Source organism: Odocoileus virginianus, chromosome 26 (genome assembly GCF_023699985.2).
Source record: "Odocoileus virginianus isolate 20LAN1187 ecotype Illinois chromosome 26, Ovbor_1.2, whole genome shotgun sequence".
Taxonomy (NCBI): domain Eukaryota; kingdom Metazoa; phylum Chordata; class Mammalia; order Artiodactyla; family Cervidae; genus Odocoileus; species Odocoileus virginianus.
In genome coordinates, this window is record NC_069699.1 from 31,443,730 (window position 1) to 31,461,437 (window position 17,708).

The 17,708-nt window shown below is 39.6% G+C and overlaps 1 protein-coding gene across 2 annotated transcripts; it reads right to left on the reverse strand.

The window, feature by feature from the left end:
* Positions 1-5,069: 5,069 nt before the first annotated feature.
* KBTBD8 (kelch repeat and BTB domain containing 8) lies at positions 5,070-17,359 on the reverse strand. 2 transcript variants are annotated; one of them, XM_020888265.2, is made up of 4 exons: positions 17,252-17,359; positions 16,398-16,608; positions 11,092-12,206; positions 5,070-8,345 (listed from the first exon to the last, which is right to left on the reverse strand). In XM_020888265.2, exons 1-4 carry the CDS (start codon positions 17,265-17,267, stop codon positions 7,882-7,884), a joined length of 1,806 nt encoding a protein of 601 aa, XP_020743924.1. In that variant the 5' UTR covers positions 17,268-17,359; the 3' UTR covers positions 5,070-7,881. The 2 variants fall into 2 exon arrangements, with proteins under 2 accessions (XP_020743924.1, XP_020743925.1); XM_020888266.2 differs by lacking the exon at positions 16,398-16,608 and having other exon boundaries at positions 17,252-17,347.
* Between the last annotated feature and the right edge of the window lie 349 nt (positions 17,360-17,708).

Sequence of the window (17,708 nt, forward strand, 5' to 3'; positions counted from 1 at the left end):
GGGCTCATTCTCATTGGGGAACTCGAGGAGACAGTGGAGAACATGCCTCACCTATCCCACCTATGGACAGAAACTGGGATCTTTATCCACCAGCTCCCATCAGGAACTGGTTGTAAGCTGCTCCTCAGGGGTAACTGCCTGTAACTTGAATGCCTGTATGACAGCTGAAAGTCATAAAGGTCAGTAGGCCTGGAAACAGCGAGTGCCAGGTGTGTCTGGGAGAAACACGCACAGGCCTTTAGACACAGCCGTGGACCTAAAGGACAGGTAGCCAGGGGAAAAGTGGCACTGGGTAAGGTTGGAGGAGTGAGCAGGAGGCCATTTCTGCAGCACCTGATGGTAGGCAATTGCTATGTTCCACACTTGGCAATAACACAATACCGTTTGTGTAAGATCACTCTGGCTGTTTTACTGGGAATGGAGACTGAGGATGTGGCTTAAGTTGAAATAGGCAGAACTGTTATGGTGCCGCTGTAGTGGGCCGGGCGGTAGAAGTCTAGCTTCAGCATAGGTGAGAGTAGTGGAAATGGAGAGGGGTGGACAGGTATAAATTGCATTTTGCAGATGGAGCTTTTCAGGGGATAATAGAAAAGGAAGATTTAAAGATGCTGAGCTTGAGATGTGTCCACCAATTGAACAGGAGCTATCTAGTAGGCAGTTGGATGGGAGCCTGGAGACAGGAGTTGAGATGTGGTTAGAAAATATAAATTTGAAAGTCATCAGTATGCATATAGCATTCCAATGCCAAAGAAATAGGTGAGGTCAGTTGAGAGGAGAAGACAGAAGAGGACTCAGGGAGAGAAGGATCCTGTAAAGGAGGGTTAGTAAGAAGTGAGTAATAAGAATTTTCAGGGCATGGTGTCCCAGGAAGGCTTCAGAATATGGGAGTCAACTGTGCCAAACACATCTGTGAAGTCAAGTGAGTTAAGGACGGAAATGTGCAAAATGAATTTACAGCTTAATGTTGTTGGAGACCTTGATGACAGTTTTGGTTATGAGGAGAATGTAGTGACTGCAGTAGGTTGAAGAGTGAATGAAAGCTGGGAAATCGAACATTTGTAGGAACAACCCCATTGCAAAACTGTGGCTCTCATGGAAGCCGAGAGTAGGGGCATGAAGTGGAGGGAGCTGCTGCACTAAAGAACAATCTGTTGCTGTTTGTTTTTGTTTTGCTAAGTGGTAGAGAAAAGTGCATTTTTTGTTTTCGTCGAATGATCTGAGGGGGATTTTTGGATGACTTAGGAAAGGGGATGGTGAAGGAACTGGAGCAGAAAGCAACTATGGGTAGAAAAAGCTTATTTTCTTCACATATTTTAAAAGGACAAGCAGAGAAGATTTAGGCAGATGGTGGAAGGAAAGGGGAGCACCTATATAATGGCTGCCACCTCGATACATCAGGAAGAAAAGTACAGAACTAATAACCAAGAGGGATAAAAGATAGACATACAGAAGTTTGAGAAAAGGTAAAAACTGCTCCATTTTGCTGAGAACCCATGGTAGGTCCATCATGTCAAAGAGAGTCAGTATGAACATATGGAATTTCTCCAGCAACATTCCTCCACTCAGGGCCCAAGCACAGAGGAGACTCATAGCCAGGATCTTCAGAGTTGGGGTTTTACAGGCAAGTATGGCAGCAGTAACAAGAAGAAACTGAGGAAATGTAAAATGGCATTATTTTGAATAGATTATGGAATTTAAGATGGGTAAGTTCAGAAAAAGTCCCCAGTAGGAGCTGATGTATAGTAGAAAAAGTCCTGGGATTGGCATCTCAATGAAATCCAAAAAACCTAACTGCAGGGTTCTTGAGCAAGTGGATTTAAATAATGGAGGTGGTAGCTAGTAGGAAGCTTATTACATACTTTCTATCATTTGAGTGACTTAAAATGCATGACTTAAAAGTGGAATATTGTGTCTGTGGTTAGTTAGGTCATACTGAACTATATCCCTCTCAGTAGGCATAAAATACTTTATACTTTAATAAATTAAAATTTTGCCTGTGACTTAGCAATTTAAATCTCCAAGTATATACTTTATGATGGAATGTCTTCACTTTTTCCTTTCTCTGGGGTGGCAGCCCTATTGATTCCCCTGTTCAAATGTGTAGAATAGCTTCCTTATGAACCTATACAAGTAAACTAGGCTAAAGGTTACCAAAAAGGAAGGAGAATCAGCAAATCCATGGACCAGATGTCCAACTTTCTAGATTCTGGGGTCTTCTACAAAAGAAATATAGATCATCAAAATGAAGTGTGAAGAATGAGAATGAAGGACAAATTAACTTGATATTAACTAGAACTGGTAGTAATAATACTACCACTTCAGTTACTTTTGAAAGGCATTTAAATTCTGTCTACGAAAGTTTCAAGTCAAGTCAAGAACCTTTAGTATATACTAGATACATTTGTTCAGTTACCTAGTTATGTCTGACTCTTTGAGACTCCCATGGACTGCAGCATGTTAGGCCTCCCTGTCCCTCGCCATCTCCCAAAGTTTGCCCAAGTTCATGTACACTGCATTGATGATGCCATCCAGCCATCTCATCCTCTGACGTCCTCTTCTCCTTCTGCCTTCAATCTTTCCCAGCATTAGGTCTTATCCAATGAGTCAGCTGTTCATATCAGGTGACCAAAGGATTGGAGCTTCAGCTTCAGCATCAGTCCTTCCAATGACTATTCAGGGTTGATTTCCTTTAGGACTGACTAGTTTGATCTCCTTGCTGTCCAAGGGACTCTCAAAAGTCTTCTCCAACACCACAGTTTGAAAGCATCAATTGAGGGATACATTAATTGAGGGAAAAAACTTTTTTCCTTACTCCATTTTATAAAATTCCAACTTTCACTTCAAAAAACTAGCTGGCATTTACAGCATTCTTATGGAGCTCCTGGTGGTTCAGACAATAAAAGAGTCTGCCTGCAGTGCGGGAGACCTCGGTTCGATCCCTGTGTTGGGACGATCCTCTGGAGAAGGAAATGGCAACCCACTCCAGTATTCCTGCCTGGAGAATCCCATGGCATGGGATGGCCAAGAGTCAGACATAACTGAGCGACTTCACTTTCACTTTCTTTCACTTTTTGAAGTTAGATTCCAGACCACTTATTTTTAATTTTTGTATGTGCAAATAATTTGTCAATTAAGGGAAAAAAAAACATTCATACAGCCAATATTTTATTTTGGCAAGTTATTTTAACTTCACAGAGAACCAAAGTAACAGCACTCTAATTTAAATCAGTATTTCTCAAGCCTTTTCATCAACTTGTTTGAGGGATAGAACTCAGTACAGTGGTATATAAGCATAATGATGTAATTATAGGCGTGCAGGTGGGGTGCATTCCCTTGTTGAGAGCTAATCACAGTCATAATATAGAGTTGTTGTTGTTCAGTTGCTAAGTTGTGTCCAACTCTTTGCAATCCCATGACATACAGTAGATAATTTAAATAATAGTATTGGAAAAAAGGTGGGACTCAGAAAAGGCAACCAGTAAACACAAAATGTAGAACATCTGCTTTTCTACCAGTTTTGTTTAGAAGGAACTAGTAACCCACTCCAGTATTCTTGCCTGAAAAAATCCCGTGGATGGAGGAGCCTGGCGAGCTACAATCCATGGGGTTGCAAAGAGTTGGACGAGACTGAACAACTAACACACAATGGAGGAACTAGGGCTTCCGTGATAGCTCAATTGGTAAAGAATCCGCCTGCAATGCAGGAGACCCTGGTTTGATTCCTGGGTCAGGAAGATCCCCTGGAGAAGGGATAGGCCACCCACGCCAGTATTCTTGGGCTTCCCTGTGGTTCAGCTGGTAAAGAATCCGCCTGCAATGTGGGAGACTGGGGTTCGATCCCTGGGTTGGGAAGATCCCCTGGAGAAGGGAAAGGCTACCCACTCTAGTATTCTGGCCTGAAGAATTCCATGAACTGTATAGTCCGTGGGGTAGCAGAGAGTCAGGCACGAAGGAGCCACTTTCACTTTTCAATGAAGCACCTGTCTGAACTAGATTGAGTCAAAGTGGAGTGCTTGGCTCTAATCCTGGGTGAGTGTCTCATTAGTTACATGACCTTCAGCAATTTACTTGGGCTTTGTGTTTCTGATCTGATAAAACAGAGGTGATAGCACTGGTTCTGCCACTTCTCAGGGTTTTCTAAGACTGAAATGAAAATTTGTTTTTTACAAACTTTGAATGCCTTGTAGGTTCCAGGCGCTGGGCTGAGGTGAACAAGAAATAAAATAAATCCCTTGCCTTCATGGAACTTACATTTGAATGGGGGGAGATGTATGAAAAATAAATAGGGAAAAGACTGGTGGTATGGGTGGGGGTGAGTTTGGAAGGCATTGTTTTACACAAGGTGGTCAGGGAAGGCCTGTCTGGAGTTTTAATACTGAAATAAGTGCATTGTCAGGGCTTCCTCAGCAAAAGACACAGCAAAGAAAAAGGCCTCAATGTTGGAGGGGCTTGGAACAGCAGTCAGTGTGGCTGGAATGGAGTGAGCAGGTGGAACAGCAATGTGGTCCCAAGAGTAGGGTTGGGATGGATCATGGGAGGAAGGGGTGTGGCTGTCACATGAAGGGAGATGGGGAGCCACTGGGATCAGAGCAGAAGAAAGTAATCTGACTTATGTTTCAACAGGATTGCTCTGGCTACTGTGTGGACAGAATAGATGATAAGGAGTCAAAGGTGATGGAGAAAAGATCAATTCAGTGGCACAGCATTAAGGCAGACAAGGTCGGCTAGTTTAGACTAGGGTGACAGTGGTGCAAGAGATATGTGGTGAGAATCGAGGTCTATTTTGAAGGAAGAGGCAACAGGATTTCCTTATGGGTTGACGTGAATTGTGAGAGAGAGGAGTGGGACACCAAGAGATGAGGGCAGAACCACTCAACAAAGGGGCTACCGATGAGTGAGCTTGCTTCAGAATTTCAAGAGCATTATTCAAGCATTATGAATTACCTTGTTCATTTCGTACCAGAGACCAGGCATTTGGTAGATGAAAATCTCCTCCAGTTCCCAATAAAAGGTATTACATGATTTTCACCAAACTCGCTAGGTCAGAGGTCAATTTATGACAGTGGACCTTTTCCGTCAGAAAAAAGTTTTATTACAAGAAACAATGCCATCAGGTAAAAATGCAAAAAATTGTGCAATTATGGCAAAATGTTTAAAAATATCTACACGTTTGCCCCCAAAGGACTACAGTACGTGACTACCTGAGCACAGAACGTCGAGTGCCGCTTTAAACTGCCTCACGCAGAGCGTCTGATCCTTGCAAGACCGCATCCACTTTCTCTCATGCACCCATGAAATCAGCTTGATGCGTAAGCATCAACTTTGTAGGATAACAGAAAACAAAGATGGAAAATAGAGAATACAATTTCTACTTCCCTATAACATAGTTATACCACATCCAGTTTTCAATGTATAAAAAATACATAGGAAAGTGCTACATACTTTCTTCAAATGCAAAAAAACAAAGCTCAAGTGGAACTGGCGTCTGTCACCCTCTATTTTAATTGTATAGTGCCCATTATGCCTTTTACTTATATTCTCATCATACTAAGCAAATGTACCTTAAATATCTAAACACAGACCCACACATATGACTAATCTTAGTTTTCTAGAACCTCTTCTGAAATCATCTGAAAAGTGGCAAAATATCCCAGCTATATAATTTAAACAAATAGTTATTCATACAAAATTCAATATACATTCTATTGATACTTCCATAGCAAATTCTAAACCTTGGCTTCGACACACTATCCTTAGATCACACCCTCAATATAAACTGTTAGAGGATCAATTGTTAGAGGATCAACTGTTGTGCAGATCAATAGAATAAATCGACTGCAGAATTAACCACAGTACATTGTACTCCTATACATCACACGGCACATGTAAATTGTTAATGTTCTAATGTCATGTTTTCAAGTAACACAGTGTTCTAAATAAATACAGGAGATTGTCAAAAAGCGGCAGAAGTCTCAGGAAGCAACAAAGCTTTCAAAAATAAATTACGGGAACATCTCTTATAATGTTTAGTTTGGTTTTTCCTTCCCTTGGCAATGCATCACGGTGTAGATGCTTCAAAATGCTCACAGAAAAAGCCCCAAAACAGCACGAAGATAAAGAAAAACTGAGAAGAAAAAGAATAGGTGATTAGTTGACAGTCAGTAAGGAGACTGTAGACACACTACCAAGGCCAGCAAGAAGAAAGCATGTACCCAGCTTCCCAAGACTGGATTTTATAATGTCAATTCTCTAAATGCTGTCCACTTTCAATTCGGCTTCAGGAAACGTTCTCTGCTTGTAGAGAGCTAAGACAAGCAGTTTGGAAAGTTTCCGAAAAACGAGGTATGTGATGCAAAGAGGCAATGTTTTCGATTTGTTTCACAGTATCACATTACAATTTGTGCAAGAGTTTTTAATACAAACCGTGCCAGTTTGTTTTCTTTAAGGGAATCAAAATGTTCCAGTTAAGGACAGACTCTGGCTATACTTATATCCTTTATTACTTATTCCGGGAAGAGTAAAAAATAAGTTACTGATCTAAATATCTGCCTTAGGTATAACACATGAGTTGGTTTGTCCTCTGTGAGTATTTCTGTTAGAAATTAATCAGTTACATATGAAAAATGATTTAGTACCTATAATGCTACAGTTCTATTCACTCACACTTTTCCTTCTCAGTCACCTGCAGTTAGAACAAAGGTTTTCAATGCAAAAATATTCATAACTGTTAAGTGCAAAAAAATTTTTTTAAATGAGGTTTTAATTGTCAAAGGTAATGCAAAAGACATTAAATGAGACTATTGCAGGAGTTTTATGTTTCTGGAAAACAGAATTTTAAAAGTAGGAGTTAAAACTTCACATTCTGCTCTGTTTGTACCGATAATGAATGGACAGGTAGAGGATGGAAAGGAGGTTAGGCAACAAAATGGCCCATGTTAGTGCAAAATGAGGATAATAGTCTTTTCACTATTCTCAGATTGAATCCAGTTAGACCAGTAACTAGCCATAGCTTGCCATCATGTAAGTAGAGAATCTTGTGAAATCACAAGAGTTCAGCAGGTCAAGTACTATGGTCATGAAACTAACATACCAATTTGAAAGGTAAGCATAGGCTCAGACATTTGAAATACACCTAACTATACACATGAGTTAAATTATACTAGCACCAGCCACCTTTGAATTTGAACCCTACTCTGGATTTAAAAAAAACAAAAACAATGAGACAGTGTTAGCACTTGAAAAAACTGTCAACACAAAACTACTTTAAAACTTTAGCTTAACTTAAAGTAACATGGGAAATATAAAATAATCCAACTAAAAGCTCTTTCTGAGAATGATTTGTTTTTCCTTCAAACTACTCTAATAACACATTTAAATCCAGTAAACGTGAAAACAGTACACAAAATATACACATATTCAGAATGAGGATCTAAGTTAGTGCGTCTCTGTAGCAGAGAGGTCACAGCTAAAGTCCTAGTGATATTGCCTCAAATTTTTACCCGTATTTAAAATAAAAAGTCACATCAAACTATTTTGGATGTCTCTAATCCATAGTACCCTAACTGCTCTTCTAAGAGTGCATAGTTGTCAATTCGTCTGGTATCTCAGTGACTATTCATCACACAATTCTAGAATGATGTGATTACTTTTATACCAGGAAAAAAAATGCTGATAATTGCACTTTGTTACCTTTTGCTTACTGAAATGAAAACATCACATGGATGAAAAGAAATCCCTCGCTACACTCATCTCAAACAGCACCCATCTCCACGTGTAAACTCTCTTCAGCTTTCTTAAATACTGACAGCACTTCTTATCACTGAAAGACTTAAGTTTCCTCCAGCACAAGATGCCGGTGAGCTCACTAAGGCCTGCCATTCATTAAAGTACTTTCTGAAGACACTGAGGATACAGTTTAGCAACAGCACATTCAAAATGCCGGCCAAGGTCCCAGAGGCGATCTGGGGTCTCATACACTTTCATCCACTGGTCAGTGATATCATCATACTGGTAAAGGGAATTTTTTCTGCTGGTTCTGAAGACATGTTCTTCAACGGTCACTTGAGTAGCTCGAACAAATAAATGGAGTTTATTCTGGAAAAGTACCAGTTTAAGGTATGGGTTTATGGACTCATCACATGGAAAGTCCTTCTTACGAGTCCACTTATTGAGCTCAATATCATAGGCTTCTACAGTAAACATCCGCTGATGATTTCCACAGGTCCCAGCTATGTAGTAGATAGAGTTCTTGTATACCGCTGCTAAGCCCTGGATTCTAGGCACAGTCATGGGGGTTAAGAAACCCCAGTAGTCTTTCTGAGGCTCATAGAAGAGGAAAAACTCTCCTAAAGAAAGAGAAAGGAAAAAAGAGAGAGAGAAAACAAAACAAGAATATGAACATTTAAATACAAGATAGCTTAAAACATCTACATCCCATGGCACAACATAACATAATATTAGAATCAACCTGATTTGGGGCATTCAAACTGGGTAAGTATGAGAAGTTACTTTGGCTTGATGGCAGTATAAGGGTTAAGAGCTTGGTTTCATTTACTCTATCCAAATATCTGGGTATTTCAGAAAATTGATTTTAAGCCAGCTCTTATAAAAAGTATTATTACTAATGGTTAGCCAGTAAGATCAAAATATGAATATAGGTTCAATCATGAATAAGCCACTATAAATTTATGTGCTAGTTATTTAATTATAAGGTAGTACATAGAATTGTTCAGATTTGTATCTGTGGGCCACTAATATGTTTACTTTAGTGTTGCTATAAGGCAAAGACAAATATCAAGAGGAGAAAATATGACCTTAAGCTGATAGAAAACATGCACATCATTTATAGAATTAAGGCAGTTTCCATTCTGTTTTGACAATGAAAAGGTGTGCTGAGTCACACTGCCGATGTAATAATGTCTAAAAGAATTAAGCTAGTGAAGATTTACAAGAGCTTGGCTAATTATAACATTAAAATCTTTGATTTGAAAGAATCAAATAAAATCTTTGCTATGAAAATCTGAACCCTTTATGATTAGATTAAGTGGTACTCCAATAGCCACTGACAGTAGGGCATGATCTTCTGACTATTCATGTCAAGTTTATTTATATTAAGAGGCTTTGTTTAGATCAGAAGTACCTACTTCTAAATTGAGCTTCCCCTTCAAAACTGTTCTGAACTAGGTTAACTCCTATTGATAAATATAACTGCCTACCTAATAAAAGTGATGCTGAAAAAAATCCAGGTTTTCATAAAATAGCTTATTAAACTCTCAGCTTCTGCCTGCATATTCCCTATGCTTTTTGACTAAAATGTAACAGGATTCTTAATAAAGAAGACAGGAATGAACACTTTTTACCATGTACTACCTCGCTACAAATTTCTTATAAAGAGGAAAGATAATACATTTTAAAAGTTGATTTTTAAACCTAAAGTCGTCTTTAATAAACTAAAACCAGTAATAGGCAATTAAAACCCTCAGTGCCTCAGATTTGTCTTATACAATCTGATTAAACAATGTTCATTCCAACCCTGAAATTCTGTTAATTCACTGTTACTTTGCTTTTGTATTTAAATTAATATACAACCTTTACATTCCATTTGGGAGTCTTCTAATTAATTCTGTCTCTACTAAGAAATAACTGCTTAGCCAGTAAAACCAAAAATCTATGAAGAGAGAGCTTCATCATATTGGATGATATAACCTATCCAACCATGTAAGTGAATGTGTTACTGGCTGAGTTGTATACAACTCTTTGCAACCCCATGGACTGTAGCCCCCCAGGCCCCTCAGGTCATGGAATTCTCCAGGCAAGAATACTGGAGTGGGTAGCCATTCCCTTCTCCAGGGGCTCTTCCCAACCCAGGGATCAAACCTGGCTCTCCAGGACTGCAGGCAGATTCTTTACCACTTGAGCCACCCAGGAAGCCCTATCTAACCATTCTTGATAGATTTTACATTCATTCAGATACTCCATTTTTTGGCAAGACCAACAAACCTACATCATCTCAGGCTTCCATTCAATTAAAATGAGGCACAAGAGAGTATTCCTTACTCTCTCTGGAGAATTAACTTTACACTGAAGTTTAAACAAATGGGTTTAGGCATTTCTAAGAAATTTTAAGTCAAATAAAGGATTACAGCAAAGAACATTAAAAAAAAAAAAACTTACAATGGGGAAAAAAACTAAAAAATCATATGTATCTACACAGAAGTTGCACCCCTTTCCTTATTTTTTTTTTTATAGTAGTGAAGAAAAGCATTTATATATAAGCAGTTAAGAAATGCAAAAGAAGAAGAAGGATGTTGGTATTGTCAATACTGTATTCAGCATTCAAGCAACTAAAATAAGAAACCAAACACAAGGAAAATATTAGCACAAATCAGAACCTTGAATCAAGTATCTTATTTACTGTTACTCAGTTCCTCTTTCTTGTATCTTTACCAAGGTACCAGTCTTCAATTGTTTAAACAAAAATTTTTAAGCTAAGCATATTATCATCCCGCTCATCTTATAATGTTGAAAAGATGACATCTCAAAATTTTTCAGTGAAAAAAAAATTGAAAACACTGTATTATGGATGACAACATTAACTGCAGTGAAATTAAAATCTTGAACAGTGTGATTTCAAACTCTTTGTAAGTGAGTTTCATAACCTTTGCCATATAAGACTTCATACAAAATTCTTTGGCAACTGAACAGTATAACTGCAGTTGAGGATTTGTTCTTTTTTTCTCTTTTAAGCTAATCCAGTAAGTTCCATAAGAATAATACTTGCTACCATCCCTTGATTATATATCATTCAACTACAAAAAGTCATGTATCAAACTTGCTTCCTTGTTTAAAGTCTTTAAAATGGCACAGAAATAGTTTTTTCTCAAATGCTGAACTATTATTTATGGGAAAAAAAAGTTTTCAAAAATACTTATGTCACATGATGTCAAACGACAGTAAGAACATAAAAAACTTACATGATCATTTTAGGAACTTGAAAGCATCTGCCTTTTTTGATTGAAAATTTTATTTTCTTTACTAGTCTCTTAAAGAACAGACTACTCCAATAAATACTTTAACCACTTAGACACCTACCCTGTAAAACATAGATCTTCTCTTTGTATTCCACGGCATTATGAAACTCCATTGCAACAGGCATGGCGCAAACAGTAGTCCAGCGGTTCTCTCTGCTGTCGTAGCACTCCACAGATTTTAGTGAGTTTCTCCCATCACCTTCATAGACACGCCCTCCGATTGCATACATCTTACCACAGCAGTACACCAGTTTGCAGCCTATTCTGGCTCGAAGCAAGGACGGTTTGGAAAGCCACCTATTGGTGGAATGGTCATACATCCAGAAATCATTTTCTGCCTTGTGGTCAATGGATACCTCACTGCTGCTTGGCCTGTACCCTCCTGCAATGTAAATATCATTATCTGGTGATACAAGAATTCCAACTTCTCTCAGATCATTTGGTGGTTTGCATAGTTTGAACACTCTTCCTGTGAATATATCTAGACAAGGCACTGTTTGCTTCTTTCCTGAGTGTTTGTGGGCTGCGTCGAAACATATGATCATTTCCGATGCAGTCATTCCAAGTCTCTGTGTACAGCCATTGGGACTGGCTGGTCCCTTTTCCACACAGCTTTTGGCAATAGCCTGTGCAAACTGAGGTGGAATTTTCTCTATAAAGGTGTCTTCCATCAGAGGAAAACGTATGCATTTGGCAAAAATTTCTGGAAGGTGCACTTCTCTTTCATTCTGTTCATGTTCAAACCACCTTACAATACTCTCATAAACATGCTCTTCCCGGTCTACATTTAAATCATCACTGTCTAGGATACTTATCAGTTGGTCTTTTGTCAGCTGAAGAAACTCCTGTTCTTTGGTGACACACAGGAACTTTTTACGAATGTATTCTTTAGATCGATCTCCAAGTTCCTGATGACCGTAATGATCGGCAAAGATGAAGACCCCAATAGAATTTTGTGGGTCCAAATGACTGATCATGTACTTAGCACACTGGTCTTGGATGGAGGGAATCTGGAAGATGCTAGCTGCAGTGAACAAGGCTTGAACATTGGCCTCTGTCAGAACAACTCTGGAGGTATAGGCATAGTTCAACACTAAATCCATCGACTCGGCTTCAACACCAACAATTCGAACTTCTTTTTGAGTGCTTTCTGTAAGGCCGCTAGTGAACATGGATCTAGGAAGGAAAGAGTGGTGAATTTATGTGCACTACAAATAAAAATTATTGTGGCAAGCTTGTAAAAGCATAAAATTATCACAAGGATCACCTTTTGAAATTTAAAAACATGTCCTAATGTGTTTCCTGATATCCTGAATATCAGGAAAGGGATAAAGTGGATCATCTAGCAGAAGGATTTAATCTGGCTAATCTCAAAGAGACCCTGTTCTCAGGACCAGTCGATCTACTTTGTGCCAACTCTGAGAAAAGCAGAGTATACCTAACTAAATCAAACTGAAAAGTGGCAAGACATATTCCAGGACATCTTATTTTCCTTGGAACCCTATGCAGGCTTCTGGTCAAGTTGCTTTAGGGAGTTAAGATCTTCAATCACCAGGTCAGTCAGAAAGTTTTCAAATACCTACGGGGCATCAGTGTGATACATTAGCATATAGAGACTGTCTAAAGAACTTCTCATAACCCAGTGGAAATTTTACAAGGCAACCTGTTCCCAAAATATATCTTTAAAAATTTTAGCTTAGAAACATAAGATGTTCTTCAGAAGTTCTTATTTTCTTCCTACTCCTTTTTAAAATAATTATCCTTTGAATGCTTCCTTGATCACTATAAAGAATATAAAGCACATCAATTCATCAGTTATCCTTTTGCTTGAGAAAATCAAGCAATATACTTGATTTTCTCAAAGTTACCATAGTTTTATCTATTTATAAATAAAAATGTCAGCCTCATTGATGCTCAGTCGTATCTGACTCTTTGCAACCCCAGGGACTGTAGCTCTCCAGGCTCCTTTGTCCTGGGATTTCCCAGGCAGGAATACTGGAGTAGGTTGCCATATCCTTCTCTGGGAGATCTTCCCAACCCAGGGACTGAACCCCTGTCTCCTGCATCACAGATGGGTTGTTTAACATTGAGCCACCTGGGAGGCCATAAATAAAGATCTGGCTAGGGTTAATATTAATAAAATTCCTACTTCTAAAGAGAACTTAAGAATTAACTGATTTGTTGCAGATCTGATTTTGTTCCTTTTCAAAAATTCCAGGTTTTTGTCTTTGAGACCAAGCTTTCTTTTCCTTTTCTTTTTTAATGTGCTTTTATGGTACTTTCAGGGCCTCCTTGGTAGTTCAGCTGGTGAAGAATCCACCTGCAATGCAGGAGACCCCAGTTTGATTCCTGGGTGGGGAAGATGCCCTGGAGAAGAGATAGGTTACCCACTCCAGTATTCTTGGGCTCCCCTGGTGGCTCCGCTGGTAAAGAATCCACCTGCAATGCCGGAGAACCTGGGTTTGATCCCTGGGTTGGGAAAATCCCCTGGAAGAGGGCATGGCAACCCACTCCTGTATTCTTGCCTGGAGAATCTCCACAGAGTCAGAATGAGCGACTAAGACAGCACAGCATGGTACTTTCTTGGCCAAACCATTAAGAAGTCAAAAGCCTAGCTTTTTATTTAAAGTCCTAGTCATTTATAAACATCATTTGCCTTTCTTCTTCCTCCTTTGATGTTTCTTTCTAAGCAGTTCTTAAAATTAAACTTAGAAAAAGGTCAAAAGCTCTTTTAAAATCCTCTTGAGAAAAGGATGGTATGCCCTAGAATGCTTAATAGATGTCTGTTGAAGATATTGACCTAACACTGGTGATAAACTTGATTATTCAGATCCAGACCTCTCCTATTTTAAGTGTGATGTTATGAAAAAAGAGTGGGAAGATTTCAGACCACTTTTAACGTCTTTGTCAAAAACATGAAATTAATTCAAAAATGCAATATGTAATATTGGAGGTATACAGGGGTACCTGGACCTGGCTTGTTACCTGGGTTAACTATCCTTTGAGTCCTAATTTTACTTCTATTATGCAAAATTTAATATCCTGCAGACTTTTTTTCCCCCTTATATTACTGAAAACTAAATGTTCCAATGTATGAGCTGGTTTTTAAATTCAGGTACTGAAAAACTCAGTTATATAGGTCCCAATTAAAAAGAAAAAGAAAGCCCTTCATTATGCAAAGATTAAATCCCAAAGGAGAACATTACCACATAACCCTTTATCAAGGGAGCTACTCTACTGACTTGAATAAGCTGGCCTCACACACAGCAGTGTGACATGCAAGTTCTCCTCTGGTCTATCATGTTCTTTATGTAAACTCTATATAAAATGGGAGTACTTCCTCACACAAAAATCCTTAGCAACATGTTTCTAATAATCATACACATTTTATTTCTGACAAGTTTCTGGGATCAGGAAACAGCCATGGCAGATTGCAAGCTATTCTATTTTTTCCATCAGTGATGCAAGATTTGCAAATATTAAGTATGACTTTCTACATCTCACATAAGGTGCAACAACTGGTGCCCAAGAAACTTCTATACAAAAAGCTCTAGTCAAGTGAGAAGAACCTAATCCTTGAGTCTTCTAGCCAAATACCTTCATTTGACTTCACCTATCTTATGCTTAGAAAGTCTTCCAAGCGTTTCCTTAACTTCTTGGAAAGCAAGAAAATCTACTGCAGTATACGTCTTTTCAAGAGATCTGTCAGGTCCTCAAAACTAATTTTAAGCAAGTATGATATTCAAATGATATAAGCCAGAATATAAAATTATACTGAATAAATATTTTCACTTTAAAGTTTCAATTTTTTTTTTTTTACTATTTAAATCTAACATACAATTAACACTTCCGTAAATTCAAATTTAAAGAGGATCCACTCTTGTTCCTTAAAAGTTACACAGTGACTAAGAAGCCTGGCTCTGGATTCAAATCCAGGCTCTGCCACTTACTAGTTAGATGATTTAAGCAGTTCACTTAACCTCTTTGAGCCTCAGTTTTTTCACATGTAAAAGGGGAATAACAAGAGTGTATAGACAGGATTATAAAGATTATATAAAGTGACATAGGTAAAGTGAGCTTTGCCTAGAGCTTGATAAGCAGTAACTATAGCATATATAAACACATAAATGACCTAACCATATCTAATGGATAACCTAGATAACTGAATCTCACCAGCAATTTTCATTAGAGGCCAAACTTCATACCTTTTGTGTATACCAGTTTCTTCTTTTTTCTTTCCAGGTCACTCCCTTGTTATGGTTAATACTTAATAGTCCAGTGGCCTATCCAATGCAAATCTAAATGGTTACATCACAAACATCAAACTGAAGTGACGATATGTAACCCAGTATTCTGAGAAGGGAGGAACCAGAAACTACTGTCTGGAACATTACACTGCTATATGCCCTATAATGGTAAGCACTTTCAAAAGGAAAAAATACATTTACTGTGTGGTTGAGAAAATTACTTCACAGTCATTCATGCACCATTTTTGAAAAAAAGGCTTAAAGTGAGCACTTCAAACAAAAAAAAAGTTAAACTTGAACAGGAAATTGCCTTTATCAATGATCTTTTCTTAGAGTATGACATTATTTTTTAGACCCAAGTTTTGAAATTTTACTTTTCCAAGTTTTATAATATATAAAGATGAATATAAATGAAATTGAAAATTGACCTCTTAAATAATTCTAGAAATCTTAGAAATAGTCACTAGTGTGGGGCCTAACACACATAGAAACTGTATTTCACTGATTTTTATTTCACTGCTGTTATTATCATGGGATTAAGACAGTCCTTTAAGTGGGCAATTTGTTTTTTTAAAAAAAACTCTTAATTTTTAAATTCTAAAAGAGTTAACATGCACTAAAGAAATCCTGGATAAATTCCTGGAACAAATTCCAGATCAGCACTGTCCAATAAAACTTCCAGTGATGGAAAGGTTCTGTTTCTGGGCTGTACAGTGGGGCAACCACTACCTACATGTGGCTACTGAGCACTTTAAATGTGGTTAGTGTACCTGAGGAACTGAATTTTTTTTTAATTTTATTTAATTTTAGATAAGTGAAGTTTAGCCACACGTGACTAGTGGCTGCCATATTGGGCAGTGCAATTTTAGATTTTTCTGGAACATACAAACAAAAACATATTCACTGACTTAAAACCAGTCATCTGAATTCTAGAAGAATCTGTCAGTTTTTAAAAAAAAGGGGGGGGGCTTAATAAAATAGGGCCTGTTATTTATTCTTAGGAAACAAATGCATTAGTTTCAGTCATTGTTGCATCTCAAAATAAAAATGAAGTGGGCAGTACTGAAGGAGAAAGAGGACTCGGTGCAGACATCAATAGAGGTTTCCACCAACATCATACCTGAAGTAAGGGCTGATTGCAGCAAGAACGTTTCTATGACAGGAAAATGTTTTCCCGTGATCCACTTCCACTACAATGTCTGTCAGCTGTCCTTCATCGTACATTGTTTTGAGTTGCTTAAGAATACTGCAAGCATGCAAGGGGTCCATGGCATCGCTGGCTGTGTCTGAAGATGGAACTCCATTCGGTGTTGGGGAAGACTTACTTAAATCTAGGAGGAGAAAAATCGTACAACCACAAGAAGTTCGGGGCCAGTTTCGGCGTTGCGGGTTTTATTTTTTGTTTTTGTGTTTGTTTTGTTGTTGTCTGTGGGATGGGGCTGGGGGTTGTTTGTTGGCTTGGCTTGCTTTCTCCCCGCTAAAAAAATACACATATGTATACAGACTCCCTTAATGAGAACGCGAGATAGGATATGGGAAAGAGCGAGGTGCGATGCAAGTTCAAACACCAGCCTGCTTCTCCCGGAGCCCGGCGAGCCCGAAGCCCCGTGCTCGCCGACAGACCGCGCAGGCAGAACAGGCGAGGTGTCTGCGGCGACTCCGCCGACAGCCAGAACGTCCCAGCTGAGAGCGGAGGGCAGGAGCCTCACAAGGGAAGCTCGACGGATGGCGGCCGCCAGTGCCTCCTCAACCGCCTTGCGAACAGGTCAGAGCGGCGGCGGGTACCCGGCCTCCCCATCCCTGTCCGGCCGGACCGCCCACCTCCCTCCACGCCATTCATCTTCCCTCTACTCATCTCTGTCCACCTCTCCATCCTTCTCTCCCAGTCCGCATCGCCGCCGCCTAAGCTCGCAGCCCGAACTTGGCCCCCGGCCCACCTCCCCTCCACACCTCCCTAACCACCACACGACCCACCTGCCGACGCGGCCATTTCTAGACGCGGCCCGGGCTCCAGCTATTTAAAGAGGAAATGTCATTTCGCTTCTCTCTCTCCCGGGTTCCGGCTCTTCTAAGCCGTCCCTAGCCAATGGGGTGACCTATGCATCCGGCTCCGCCCCTAAGCTCCGAAATCAGGGGGTCTATTGGCCACCAGAAGCGCAACGGCACGTCGGGAAATGTAGTTCTATTGCCCCCGCTCCCGCGTGGTCCGTGTAGGGCGGAGGCCCAAGCTCGGAATTTCTATTGGCTGCTTTGGGTGGAGGCGGAGAGCGGGGAGCCCGCCAGCCTGTGTCTGTGGGGCGCGCAGTGCCTGCCGGAAGAGGTAGTCTTCTGGCTGAGGCGAGCTGTCATTCTGAGAGGCTGGTGTAGGGAAAGCTCTTGAAGTGCAAATTTCCCCATTTTAGGCCTCTCTCCAGGCCCCCGGTTCTTCCCC

What these genes read in the sequence shown, in the direction of transcription:
- KBTBD8 (XM_020888265.2), bottom strand. An exon ending in GCAATCAGCCCTTACTTCAG is followed by an intron (nt 12,207 to 16,397) that starts GTATGATGTTGG and finishes TTTCCTTCCTAG; the next exon opens with ATCCATGTTCACTAGCGGCC. An exon ending in GAAGATCTATGTTTTACAGG is followed by an intron (nt 8,346 to 11,091) that starts GTAGGTGTCTAA and finishes CTCTTTCTTTAG; the next exon opens with GAGAGTTTTTCCTCTTCTAT.